General features: G+C 48.1%; 1 protein-coding gene and 1 long non-coding RNA gene across 2 annotated transcripts in view; one reads left to right on the top strand and one right to left on the bottom strand.

Moving 5' to 3' along the window:
* CDS2 (CDP-diacylglycerol synthase 2) overlaps nt 1-7,743 on the top strand; it is a 29,958-nt gene extending 22,215 nt beyond the window's left edge. Inside the window, exons 8-13 of the mRNA XM_068174332.1 lie at nt 541-628; nt 2,485-2,553; nt 4,186-4,338; nt 4,555-4,674; nt 5,500-5,603; nt 7,419-7,743. Of these exons, the coding sequence (XP_068030433.1) occupies nt 541-628; nt 2,485-2,553; nt 4,186-4,338; nt 4,555-4,674; nt 5,500-5,603; nt 7,419-7,548 (664 nt within the window). The 3' untranslated portion in view covers nt 7,549-7,743. The remainder of the gene's footprint in view (nt 1-540; nt 629-2,484; nt 2,554-4,185; nt 4,339-4,554; nt 4,675-5,499; nt 5,604-7,418) is intronic.
* Nucleotides 7,744-8,538: 795 nt separating this feature from the next.
* Nucleotides 8,539-13,000, bottom strand: LOC137463237 (uncharacterized). Its single transcript, XR_010993866.1, has 2 exons — nt 12,291-13,000; nt 8,539-11,819 (listed from the first exon to the last, which is right to left on the bottom strand). It is a non-coding gene; the product is annotated as an uncharacterized lncRNA (long non-coding RNA).
* Nucleotides 13,001-13,475: the final 475 nt, after the last annotated feature.

Here is a 13,475-nt window from a genome sequence, read left to right on the forward strand (position 1 = left end):
AGTGACCCCAATCCCCAGAGTGACCCCAGTCCCCAGAGTGACCCCAGTCCCCAGAGTGACCCCATGCCCAGAGTGACCCCAGTCCCCAGAGTGACCCCATGCCCAGAGTGACCCCGTGCCCAGAGTGACCCCGTGCCCAGAGTGACCCCAATCCCCAGAGTGACCCCGTGCCCAGAGTGACCCCAATCCCCAGAGTGACCCCGTGCCCAGAGTGACCCCGTGCCCAGAGTGACCCCGTGCCCAGAGTGACCCCAGTCCCCAGAGTGACCCCGTGCCCAGAGTGACCCCGTGCCCAGAGTGACCCCATGCCCAGAGTGACCCCGTGCCCAGAGTGACCCCGTGCCCAGAGTGACCCCAATCCCCAGAGTGACCCCGTGCCCAGAGTGACCCCGTGCCCAGAGTGACCCCAATCCCCAGAGTGACCCCGTGCCCAGAGTGACCCCAGTCCCCAGAGTGACCGAACTCCCCAGAGTGACCCCGTGCCCAGAGTGACCCCGTGCCCAGAGTGACCCCGTGCCCAGAGTGACCCCGTGCCCGCAGGTTCATCGTGCCCATCTCCTGTGTGATCTGCAATGACATCATGGCCTACATGTTCGGCTTCTTCTTCGGCCGCACGCCGCTCATCAAGGTGTGCACGGGGATCCGGGGGATCTCCAGGGATCTGCGGGGATTTGGGCTCCCTTGGGCTCCCCAGCTCCTGCTCCGGGCCCTCCTTGGCTCTGGAGCCAGTCTGCAGTGGACCCCGCTCTGCATCCCGGCCTTTGAGGCTGACACTGTACTTTATTTTCTGTTATTCTATGTTATTTTATTTTATTTTATTTTTTTTTAATTTTATTATTTTATTTTATTTTATTTTATTTTATTATTTTATTTTATTTTTATTTTATTTTATTTTATTTTATTTTATTTTATTTTATTCTATTTTATTCTATTTTATTCTATTTTATTTTCGTTTATTTTGTTTCATTTTGTTTTAATTTCTTTTGGTTTATTTTATTTTATTTTGACTCACTTTGTTTTGGTTTATTTTGTTGAATTTTTTGTTATTCAATTGAATTTTATTTAAAATTAAATATGTTTTGTTTTGTTTTATTCAATTTTATTCAATTGAATTTTATTTGAAAATCAAATTTATTTTATTTTGTTTTATTTTATTGAATTTTATTTAATTGCATTGAATTTTAATTGTATTTAATTTTATTGCATTTTATTTAATTAAATTTATTTAATTAAATTAAATCATCAAGCCATCAAGGTTGGGAAGACGAACGAATAATTAATGATATTAGAATAATTGAATTTTTCTTGTACAAAGCCTATTTTATATGGTGCTAGAAGGCAATGGGTTTGAATTTAATAGGTTAGTAAATGATTGAAACTTAGTTAATTGGTTGGTAAATAACAATAATGGCTAGTGTATAGGTAATATATCTAAATTAATATAATAATAATAATAGTGTATATGTAATATATCTATAATAATACAATATATAATAATAATGGTTAGTGTATATGTAATATATATTTAATAATACAATATAATACAATATAATACAATATAATATAATATAATATAATATAATATAATATAATTAATATAATATAATATAATATAATATATAATATAATTAATATAGTATAGTATAATATAATATAGTATAATATAATATAATATAGTATAATATAAATGGTTAGTGCATATGTTTATTAAACATTTTTTTCCTAGCTAGTTTACATTTTTTCCTACAGATTTTCCTGGGATAGACTTCTTATTTTTATAGGTGTAAATTGCTTTTCTTACAAATTGTTTTTCTTACAAATTTTCTTTCCTTTTCTTGTTATGTAAATTGATTTTTAGATTTTTTTCTTATGGGGATAAGCAGATTTTTCCTGCTACAGGATTTTATTTTCATGGGAACTTACTGGGCTTCCTTAGCTGGAGTAGTGAGGCCTGAACTCTGTTCTGCCACACGGTTTTACCTTTTTTTGGAAAGTTTTACCCGTGTGTAACAAACTGACCAAACTCCTCCTTGCAGCTCAACAAGTGAGGAGGGGCTGCGGAGATTATTGAATTTTCAATAATTTGAATTTTCAATAATTTAAATTTTTGAATAATTTGAATTATTGACTAAAAATTTGAATAATTTGAATAATTTGAATATTTTGAATTGTTGACTAAAAATTTTAATACTTTGCATAATTTGAATTGTTGACTAAAAATTTGAATACTTTGAATGATTTGAATTGTTGACTAAAAATTTAAATTTTTGAATAATTTGAATTATTGACTAAAAATTTGAATAATTTGAATAATTTGAATTGTTGACTAAATTTTTGAATACTTTGCATAATTTGAATTGTTGACTAAAATTTGAATAATTTGAATAATTTGAATAATTTGAATTGTTGACTAAAAATTTGAATAATTTGAATAATTTGAACTATTTTCAATATATTTTTATTTCTCTGCTCTCTCGCTGGCAGCTCTCCCCAAAGAAGACCTGGGAGGGTTTTATTGGAGGATTTTTTTCCACAGTTCTCTTTGGATTGCTGGTGAGTGTCCCTCGTGGTTCTCCACGGGCGCTTCCCCTTCTCAGGGTGTTCTGTTTAAAAATGCAGCCAGGTTTGGATCTGTCAGCTATTTCACCTTTTCTTGCTGCCCAGGTTTCAATTTCTCAGATATTTCACCTTTTTTTGCTCCTAGGATTTGAATCTGTCAGATATTTCACCTTTTCTTGCTGCCAGGGTTGAATTTCTGTCAGATATTTCCCCTTTTTTGGTGCCAGAGTTTGAATCTTTGTCAGATATTTCACCTTTTTTAGTCCCAGAGTTTGAATCTTTGTCAGATATTTCACCTTTTCTTGCTGCCCAGGGTTGAAGCTGTGTCAGATATTAAACTCTTCTTGCTGCCAGGGTTGAATTTCTGTTGGATATTTCCCCTTTTTTGGTCCCAGGGTTGAATTTCTGTCAGATATTAAACAGTTTTTGGTCCCAGGGTTGAATTTCTGTCAGATATTAAACTGTTTTTGCTGCCAGGGTTGAATTTCTGTCGGATATTTCCCCTTTTTTTTTCTGCCAGGGTTGAATTTGTGTCAGATATTAAGCTGTCCCTGCTGCCAGGGTTGAATTTCTGTCGGATATTTCCCCTTTTTTGGTCCCAGGGTTGAATTTGTGTCAGATATTAAACTTTTCATGCTGCCAGGGTTGAATTTCTGTTGGATATTTCCCATTTTTTGGTCCCAGGGTTGAATTTCTGTTGGATATTTCCCCTTTTTTGGTCCCAGGGTTGAATTTGTGTCAGATCTTAAACTTTTCGTGCTGCCAGGGTTGAATTTCTGTTGGATATTTCCCATTTTTTGGTCCCAGGGTTGAATTTCTGTTGGATATTTCCCCTATTTTGGTCCCAGGGTTGAATTTCTGTCAGATATTAAACTGTTTTTTGCTGCCAGGGTTGAATTTGTGTCAGATATTAAGCTGTCCCTGCTGCCAGGGTTGAATTTCTGTCAGATATTTCCCCTTTTTTTTCTGCCAGGGTTGAATTTGTGTCAGATATTAAGCTGTCCCTGCTGCCAGGGTTGAATTTCTGTCGGATATTTCCCATTTTTTGGTCCCAGGGTTGAATTTCTGTCGAATATTTCCCCTATTTTGGTCCCAGGGTTGAATTTGTGTCAGATATTAAACTTTTCGTGCTGCCAGGGTTGAATTTCTGTTGGATATTTCCCATTTTTTGGTCCCAGGGTTGAATTTCTGTCGGATATTTCCCCTTTTTTTTTCTGCCAGGGTTGAATTTGTGTCAGATATGAAGCTGTCCCTGCTGCCAGGCTTTGGGGTGGTCCCTGGCTGTGCGGGCGCTGCTGGAGCCCGCTGCTGCAGGGAGTTTTTAACCCTGTGATGGCAATAATTCACCATTTCCCCTCTGCTGCTGTCGGGTGGTGCGGTGCCTGCTTGGGGCTGCGTTTGGGGAGAATTCCGCGCTCCTGGAGAGCTGTGCCCTGTTTTTGTGCCCCTCTCTGTGGCTGCAGCCTCGCTGCTCCTCTGCCCTTAGCCAATTACTGCCGCTCAGTAATTACTCAGCCATCTCCTTAATGAAGCTGGGAGAGTGCTGCCCTCCTCCCTCATTTCCCCGTGAGGAAGCCCTGAGGGAAACACGAGTCCTGCTTCCTTTCTCTTCCCCTCTCCCCGGAGCTGTCCTACGTGATGTCGGGGTACCGCTGCTTCACCTGCCCCGTGGAGTTCAACAACGACACCAACAGCTTCACGGTGGACTGCGAGCCCTCGGAGCTCTTCCAGCTGCAGGAGTACAACGTCCCCGTGGGGCTGCACTCCGTGCTGGGCTGGGTACGACCCTCTGCGCCCCCGGGTCTCGCTTTGTGGGGTGGGCTCAGCGCGGGCAGAGCGGGGCTGGGGCGGTGCCTGCTGGGGATTGGGATCCCCGAGGGGTTACCCCAAATCTGCTGGCCGGTGAAGCCGCCTGAAAGCCGGCTGAGCTGAAGCCCGGGGGGCACAGCAGGAGGGGCAGGCGCTGAAGGTGCTGCCGTGCTCTTTGTGCTGCAGAAGACCGTGCGGATGTACCCCTTCCAGATCCACAGCATCGCCCTCTCCACCTTCGCCTCCCTCATCGGGCCCTTCGGGGGCTTCTTCGCCAGTGGCTTTAAGAGGGCCTTCAAAATCAAGGTGAGGACGGAGGTTTTGGGGAGGGCACGGAGGTTTTGGGGAGGGCACGGAGGTTTTGGCAAGAGCATAAAGGTTTTGGGGAGGTGATGGAACTTTTGAGGTGGGCATGGAGGTTTTCGGGAGGGCACAGAGGTTTTGGGGAGGTCATGGAGATCTTGGGGAGGTCATGGAGGTTTTGGGGAGGTCATGGAGGTTTTGGCAAGAGCATAAAGGTTTTGGGGTGGTGATGGAACTTTTGAGGTGGGCATGGAGGTTTTCAGGAGGTCATGGAGATCCATGGAGATCTTGGGGAGGAGACACAAAGTGGGTGCTGCCCCTCGAAGCAGTCCCAGAGCTCCAGGGGAAGGGAGGTTTGTTCAGACACAGATAAAATGCTGGAGCAGGATCTGGGTTTTTTGACCAAAAGGGAAGAGACCTTAAGATTTTAACCGTGATATTCTGAACCCTGCTGTGGTGCAGGTAGGGGAAGGAAGACCCAGCCGGGAAATTTTGCAATCTGAGGTTTCCCTTGATGTCTTGCAGGCTGGTTTCACGTGTAAACAGCCTGTGCTCAGTTAAGATGCCTTGAAAGGCAAGGCAGGGTGGCAGCAGATAAACATTTGCCTTCCCTGACCTTCGAGCAGCAGAGCTGAGCTGAGCCTTGCTGCCCCTCAGGCTCCAGCAGCTTCAGAAAGGAGAAACTTCCAGAAGCAGGGAGACAATTAACCCCAACATTTCCTTGGTCTGACTTTGCCTTCTGGGCAGAGCTGGGGCAGGGGGTGAGTGTGGTGTGTGGGGCAGCAGAGATGCGGGGAAGGGCTCAGTGGCATCCCTCTGCTCTGCCAGGACTTTGCCAACACCATCCCGGGCCACGGGGGCATCATGGATCGCTTCGACTGCCAGTACCTGATGGCCACCTTTGTCAACGTCTACATCGCCAGCTTCATCAGGTGATGCTGAGCTCTGGTTCCACGGCCCAGAGAGGCTTGATTCACCTCTTGATGATTTTGATTTTATTAGGAAACCCATTGTTTTTATAGCCAGTCACCATACAGGTAGACCCAGCTGGTCCTTTAATTAAAACATTGTCACTGTTGGCTGTCGCTACTGGGCACGAAATGAGTGCACAGAAGTTTGGTAAGTTCAGAGGAGAAAAAGAAGTTTTATTCCAACATCTGGTATTTATAGAGTTCCAAAGGTGACCGTGGAGTGGAGGATGGAATTACCACCTCTCCAACCAGTCCAGTTAAATCAACAGTCCATCAATTCTCTCCTCGCACAAAGAAGAATGCAAACCAATCATTGTTTACATGAACAGCGCGTGAGAACTCCAGTACCAATATGTAAACAGATCAGAATACTGAAAAAGTTTTATGAGAACTTCAAAACTTTCTAAAGAACTATAAAAGAAAACACTTTTAAAAGTCAGGGCAACGGTTGGTTAATTAACAAACCACTCTTTGGTGGACAAATGTCCATCCATAACGCATTCCAGGTGCTCACAACACCAGGTGCAGCAAGGTGAGAATTGCTTCTCGTTCTTCTCTCTGACCTTCTCCCCAGCACAGTGCCTGGGGAAAGGTGTGTGTCACTACTGGGCACGAAATGAGTGCACAGAAGTTTGGTAAGTCCCGAGGAGAAAAAGAGAAGTTTTATCCCAACATCTGGTATTTATAGAGTTCCAAAGGTGACCGTGGAGTGGAGGATGGAATTACCACCTCTCCAACCACACTGGTCCAAAGGTATTCAGTCATTTCTCTCCACCCACAGAGAAATATGATGGAGTCACAGTCCTCTGCACACAGGCTGGCTGTTGGGTTTGGGGCTTATTTAGTGTTTGCACTTCAGCCTTTGGAGCCCCTTTCTGTGGGATCATGTCCTTTTCTGGGCCAGAGGTGGTTTTAAACCTGTTATTCCATTTTCAGTCTCACGTGAAGGGTGAGATAATACAGATGCTGTAATTCACGCCAGCACAATCAGAGGTTAACTATTTCCTAATTACAATATATTAGAATTAATTGTAATATAGTAGAAATATTATATTTATTATATTATATTATATTATATTATATTACATTACATTACATTACATTACATTATACTATATTAATTATATTACATTAATTACATTATATTATATTAATTATATTATATTAATACATGAGTACATTATATATTAATATGTTAAATATAACATATAATATAGTATTACATTGTATTGTTATATAATATAATATAATATAAATTTTATATATTATATTACATTATATTACATTATATTACATTATATTATATTTATTTTTATGTTATTATTTTTATTTTATTTTTATTACATTATATTATATTAATTATATTATATTATATTATATTATATTAATTTTTGTTTTATTATTTTTATTTTATTATATTTATTCTATTCTATTTATTCTATTCTATTTATTCTATTATATTTATTATATGATATGCATTTCTTGGCCATTCAGCTTTCGCCACACCACGCTGTAGATGCCTTCAAGCCAGCCATCTAAACCTACCCCTGGCGGGTCCTGCCACAATGCATTTTCACACTTCTGATTCCCCAGAGTCTCCAGCCTTGTCTGCAAGGCCGCCCGGGAGCAGCTGTTTCCATTTCTCGCTCAGCAGCGTCCGTCCCTGCGAGTTCAGTTGCCCCATCCCAGCCGCGCTGGGCTCCCGGGGGAAGGCTCGGCAGGGAAGGCTCCGGAATTGCCCCGCAGCCCCGTGCTCACCTTGCCTTTGTGTTGCAGGGGCCCCAACCCGAGCAAGCTGATCCAGCAGTTCCTGACGCTGCGGCCGGAGCAGCAGCTGCACATCTTCAACACGCTCCGAGCGCACCTGGCCGACAGGGGAGTCCTGGGCAGCCCCGAGGACGCGTAGGCACGAGGCTGCCACGGGACTGAGAGCACACAGGCCTCCTCCAGGAGCTCCTGCCTCGCCTCGTTCCAGACAATAGCAAGGCCCCATTTCACTGTAACTTTTCTTCCTTCCTTGGTAAATGTTCGCATTTGTGGTTTATTTTATTTTTTTTTTTTTTTTCTAAATAATATATTTATAGAGCTTTGGTTCAAACGAGCGAAGCTGGGGTTTGTAGCTGAGAAGGAAGGAGTTGAGGCTCCGGAGGGTTGGGCTGGGCAGGAGCGTGTGGCTGTCCTGCTGGAACGTTCTGGCCCTCCTGCTCAGGGTGGCCGCTCTGGGGACCCTCCTCCTCCTCAGGGACAGCTGGGGGTGCAGCGGGAGCTGTCCCAGCAGTGCAGCCTGGCACAAGGAGGAGGATCCTGTGCTGGCCCAGCCCCATTGCCACCTGCAGCTGCTCCCACCTGCTGCTCCTGCAGTGCCTCTCACATTCCCTCCCTGCTGGGCTGATGCTCTGGCACATTGGCACGTCAGATTTCTGTAGCCACTTAAAGCAGAAACGGGCTGGGCACAGGAGCTGAGGAAGTGGCAGCTGTGGGGGGGAATGTGGGAGGTCCAGATTCCTCCAAAACCCATGGAAGTAGAGGAGTTTTAGAGAGCATTGAAGTTTCACTGAGCAATCCCTGCCAGGTGAGAGCAACCTTCAAACACCTTGGTTTGTTTCCCCCCATTGAATAACCTTTAGGAACCACACTTCTTCATTTCTCCAAGCTTGGAAACCCCACACTGGGATATTTGAAGGATCCTGGGGAGCAGTTTCCAGCCAGTTTCCTTGCTGGGTGGGCTCCAGCTGCAGCTGGGGGTTTTGTTTTCTTTCAGGGATCATGTCTGATTGTTACTTGAGTTGTAGAAGTCGTGCTGCTGAGTTTACCAAGGTCTGTGTTGCATTTCAGTCTGGGTTCGTTTCTCTGCAGGCTTCTGTCCTGCTTTGCTCACTGAATCTTGTCAGAAATAGTTTGTACTTTATAGCTGCAGGTTTTACTGAAGTATTTTCCTTTATTTTGTCATACTTTTTTATTATTTAAAAACGAGAGCCCTAAAGCTTGTAAAACTTTGCTTTTTTTTTTTCCCTTTGTGACCAGATAGTGAAACCATCCCCATCTACACCTCGTGCAATGTTCCCAAACACGAGGTGACTCTGATTTTCCTTCTTTCCATAGTTTGTGCATGGGAGAGAGAAACTTTCCCTTATTTTAACCTGGGGAATGAGTGACAGGGAGAGCTCCTGCAGAAGTTACATTGGAGTTTTCAACAGTTGCTGCCACAAACCCTTAGCCACATGTGAGCCCTGCCCCTGCTGCAAGCTGGCTTGGCATCAGCAGAGAATAAACCACCTGGAACCCCCCCAGATCCAGAGCTTTCCCTCCACATTCTGGTTTCCTTTACCCTGAGCGTGTGTAAATGCACAGCACAGGTCCCAGCCTCTCTCCTGCAGTGCTGGGCTCTGCTCTGCCTCCCTGGGCAGGAGCTTTGTGCCCCAAGTGCAGGTGTTTGGTGGGCAGCACAGGCTGCAGAGCAGGCTCTGCTCTTGCGGAGCATTCTCAGTGGCAAAGTTCTGCACTGGGCAGTTCAGGACTGCCTTTGGTGTTCACACACGTTTCCCCTGCTGTGGATTTCTCCCGTGGTTGCTCCCTTCCAGCTGGAATGAGGTTTGTTCTCTGTCGATGGAACAAATTCTGGAGCAAGCCCCTGACCCAGAAGGTGCAGGGGAGAATGGAGGTGCTTCCACCTGGCCTTGCCCAGGGGCAGAATTTGGGCTGTGTTTGGTGTGGCTTTGCCAGGCAGTGCCAGGGGGGCTGGGCCAGCTGGGGCTCTCTGGCTTCTCCCTGCCCTTTGCAAAATCCCTTCTGGTGGCTGCTGCTCACAGGCAGAAGTGACAGTGCTGATAAATATCCCAAAGCTGTGCTCTGTCCCTAGTGGGAAATCCCCTCGGTGGGTCCTTAGTCTGCTGGTGTGCTTTAACCCTTTTGTGCCAGCAGGGCAGAGCTTTGCTGCAGGTTTGGGGCAGGGCTGGGCTGTCAGTGCTGGATGTGGGCACTGGAGGGCAAAGCAGCTCCACGGAGCAGCTGGGGGAGCAGCAGAGCTCTGCCTGTGGGCGGCTGCGCTGCTCAGAAACGGCCTGAACAGAAATTGTTCTGTGATGAGAAACGGCCTGAGCAGAAATTAATTCTTTGATGAGAAACGGCCTGATCAGAAATGCTCTGATGAGAAAATTTCCTGATGAGAAAATGCCCTGGTCAGAAATTAATTCTGTGATGAGAAATGGCCTGATCAGAAAAGTTCCTGATGAGAAAACTCCCTGGTCAGACAATGCTCTGATCAGAAATGCCCTGATCAGAAAATTCCCTGATCAGAAATTCCCTGCTCAGAAATGCCCTGATCAGAAAAGCCCAGATCAGAAAATTCCCTGCTCAGAAATGCCCAGATCAGAAAATTCCCTAATCAGAAATGCCCTGATCAGACATTCCTTGATCAGAAAATTCCCTGGTCAGACATTCCCTGGTCAGAAATTCCCCGAGCTTTGTTCCTGTCTCCTCCCTCCCAGCCCAGGCTGCTCCTCACGGGCAGAGCTGCCTGGGAAGGGTTTCCTGCATGGAAAAATCCCTTAAAAGCCATGAAAGAGTGGGAGCAGTGGGTGCCGGGAGGAGGAGGGGAGGGAGCTGGGTTGGGGTTGTTTGATGTTGTGCAACTGAACTCACAGGGTGGGGAGTTTGGGTCAGGGATGGAGGGGGTTAAAATCCTCTCCCACCTCTTTTGCCGTGGGCAGGGAATCTCCTGCAGGTCTGGGCACTGCCAGGGTGGGGAGTTTGGGAAAGATGGGAAGGTTTGGGAAGGATGGGAAGCTGCTGCTCCTGGCTTTGGGCTGTTCCTGGGGTGGAACTGGTGCCCAGGGAGGGCAGAACCCTCTGCCCATCCCTGCAGGGCCCTGGGGATGCTGCAGCTCCGGGGATTTTGGGTGTGGAGGGCACAGAGGGACCCCAGGGACGGGGCAGTTCTGCAGCTGCAGGGCTGGAGCTCAGCCTGGCACAGAGGAAGGCTCAGAGCAGGGAAGGGGCAAAGGGAAGGGCAGAGCAGCAGAGGGGAGCTGGTGCCAGCTGGGGTTTGTGTGTGTGGACCAGGAGGAGGGGACAGGACCCCGTGGGAAGGTCCCAGGCTGGCGTGGGAGCCACCAGTGTCCCCAGCCAGCCAGGGAGGTGGCAGTGCCATGGGGAGGGGACACTGGGCACCCCCAGGTGGTTTTAGGGGCTGCTTGGGTTTGGACACGGGTTTGACCCACGGCTGGGCCAGGTCTGTGGACACCTGGGTGGGAATTTTGCTTTTCCCTGCCTGGTTGTAGCCCAGGTGAGGCTGGCAGGGCCAGCCCCTGCTCCGGGAAGCACCAGACCTGGGATCAGCCTGGGTGAAACAGAGTTCCCAGGGTGAAACAGGATTCCAGGAGTTAAACAGGATTCCCAGGAGTTAAAGAGGATTCCCTGGGTGAAACAGGATTCCCAGGGTGAAACTGAATTCCAGGAGTTAAACAGGATTCCCAGGAGTTAAACAGGATTCCCTGGGTGAAACAGGATTCCCTGGGTGAAACAGGATTCCAGGAGGTAAACAGGATTCCCAGGAGTTAAACAGGATTCCCTGGGTGAAACAGGATTCCCTGGGTGAAACAGGATTCCAGGAGTTAAACAGGATTCCCTGGGTGAAACAGAGTTCCCAGGGTGAAACAGGATTCCAGGAGTTCAACAGGATTCCAGGAGTTCAACAGGATTCCAGGAGTTCAACAGGATTCCCAGGAGTTAAACAGGATTCCCTGGGTGAAACAGGATTCCAGGAGTTCAACAGGATTCCCAGGAGTTAAACAGGATTCCCTGGGTGAAACAGGATTCCCTGGGTGAAACAGGATTCCAGGAGTTAAACAGGATTCCCTGGGTGAAACAGGATTCCCTGGGCTGAGGGGCAGCTCTGAGTGGAGCTGGGATCCTGCAGCATCCCCAGAGCTGGGCTGTGCCACCCCAGTGTCCCCCCCAGGGAATGTCCCCCCCAGGGAATGTCCCCCCCAGGGAATGTCCCCTGTGTCCCCTGTGTGCAGGGAGCCCCCAGGCCTGGCTGGGGGGGTCCTGCCCTCTCCCCCTCCCCTGCCTGGGTGCTGGGAGCAGGGCAGGGCTGTGTGAGCCCGGCCAGCCCCTCCTGGGGACAGCTGTGTCCCCACGGGCCCCATGGCAGCCCCGGGTGGCAGCGGTGTGCTCCTGTGCAGCCCTGTGCACATCCTGCAGCCCTGTGCAGCCCCTGCAGCCCTGTGCAGATCCTGCAGCTCCTGCAGCCCTGTGCAGCCCTGCAGCCCTGTGCAGATCCTGCAGCTCGTGCAGCCCTGCAGCCCTGTGCAGATCCTGCAGCTCCTGCAGCCCTGTGCAGCCCTGCAGCCCTGTGCAGATCCTGCAGCTCCTGCAGCCCTGCAGCCCTGTGCAGATCCTGCAGCTCCTGCAGCCCTGCAGCCCTGTGCAGATCCTGCAGCTCGTGCAGCCCTGCAGCCCCTGCAGCCCTGTGCAGATCCTGCAGCTCCTGCAGCCCTGTGCAGCCCTGCAGCCCGTGCAGCCTTGCAGCCCCTGCAGCCCTGTGCAGCCCTGCAGCCCGTGCAGCCTTGCAGCCCCTGCAGCCCTGTGCAGCCCCTGCAGCCCTGCAGCTCCTGCAGCCTGTGCAGCCCCTGCAGCTCCTGCAGCCTGTGCAGCCCCTGCTCTGCAGCCTGGCCTGTTCTTTCTCTGTGCATCGTTCTTCTGGTTCCAGTTCTAGCTGCACACGTAGAGTTGCCTTCCTTTGACCGAATGTTGGAATGTGAAATATTGTATATTTTAAAGTATTTACCCTATTTATATACTGTATGTTACTGTTAAATAAATATAAATTCCATTACCCGTGGGGGAGCTTCATTCAGCGCTGTGGGTGCTCCACGTCTCCACACTGGCATTCCCTCATTCCCTGCCCTGTGCTCTCCTTCCTGAGGGATTTCCTGGAGAGGGGCAAGGACGTATCCTGAGGAGGATCCCACGTTCCCTGTGGGGTTTGCGGTGACCCCACAAACCCAGGCTCACCCTGAGGGGTGCTGGCCCTGCTCCCCCTGCAAACCCAGCACGATTCATTCCACCTGCAGATTTCACTGGCAGTGGGGAACATCCCTGGGAGCTCCTCTTCCCCTGAGTCACTCCTTGATCCCAGCCCTTGCCGGGGGTCAGGAGGGCAGAACCCTCTGTTCACCCAGCAAAACACTATTTTTAGCTCTGCTGCTGTTTTGTCTGTTTTTCTGACTTATCAGCTCAGCCTCAGCTGCCTCTCAGGGCTTCCTGTCCCTGCAGAAATTCAGCAGCAGCAGCAGAGCTCGGTGGAAACCCCAGCAGGTGCCTCCAAACCCAACTCCCACCTCCAACAGGGGTAGCGGTGTTCAGTGTTCAGCAGTGTTCAATATTCAGCAATGTTCAATACTCAGCAGTGCTCAGTATTCAGCAATATTCAATATTCTGCAATATTCAGTATTCTGCAATATTCAGTATTCAGCAGTGCTCAGTATTCAGCAATGTTCAATACTCAGCAGTGCTCAGTATTCAGCAATATTCAATATTAGCAGTGTTCAGTACTCAGCAATGTTCAATATTCAGCAATGTTCAATATTAACAATGTTCAATATTCAGCAATATTCAGTTACAGCCAATTCCCTGAGCAGCCCATTCCCACTTTTTCTATTTCCCAAGCCAGACCAGCCTGGAATTCGGGGTTCAGCCCAGAGCAGGCTGCCCCCGGGGCCAGAATTCCCTTTGGTGCTGTCCTTGCTGGAGCTGCGGTGCCCGGGGGGTCCCGGGGCAGTTCTGGGGGGCCGGGGCTGAGCTGCGGTGCCGGGGCAGTTTTGGGGTGCA

Source organism: Anomalospiza imberbis, chromosome 28 (genome assembly GCF_031753505.1).
Source record: "Anomalospiza imberbis isolate Cuckoo-Finch-1a 21T00152 chromosome 28, ASM3175350v1, whole genome shotgun sequence".
Taxonomy (NCBI): domain Eukaryota; kingdom Metazoa; phylum Chordata; class Aves; order Passeriformes; family Viduidae; genus Anomalospiza; species Anomalospiza imberbis.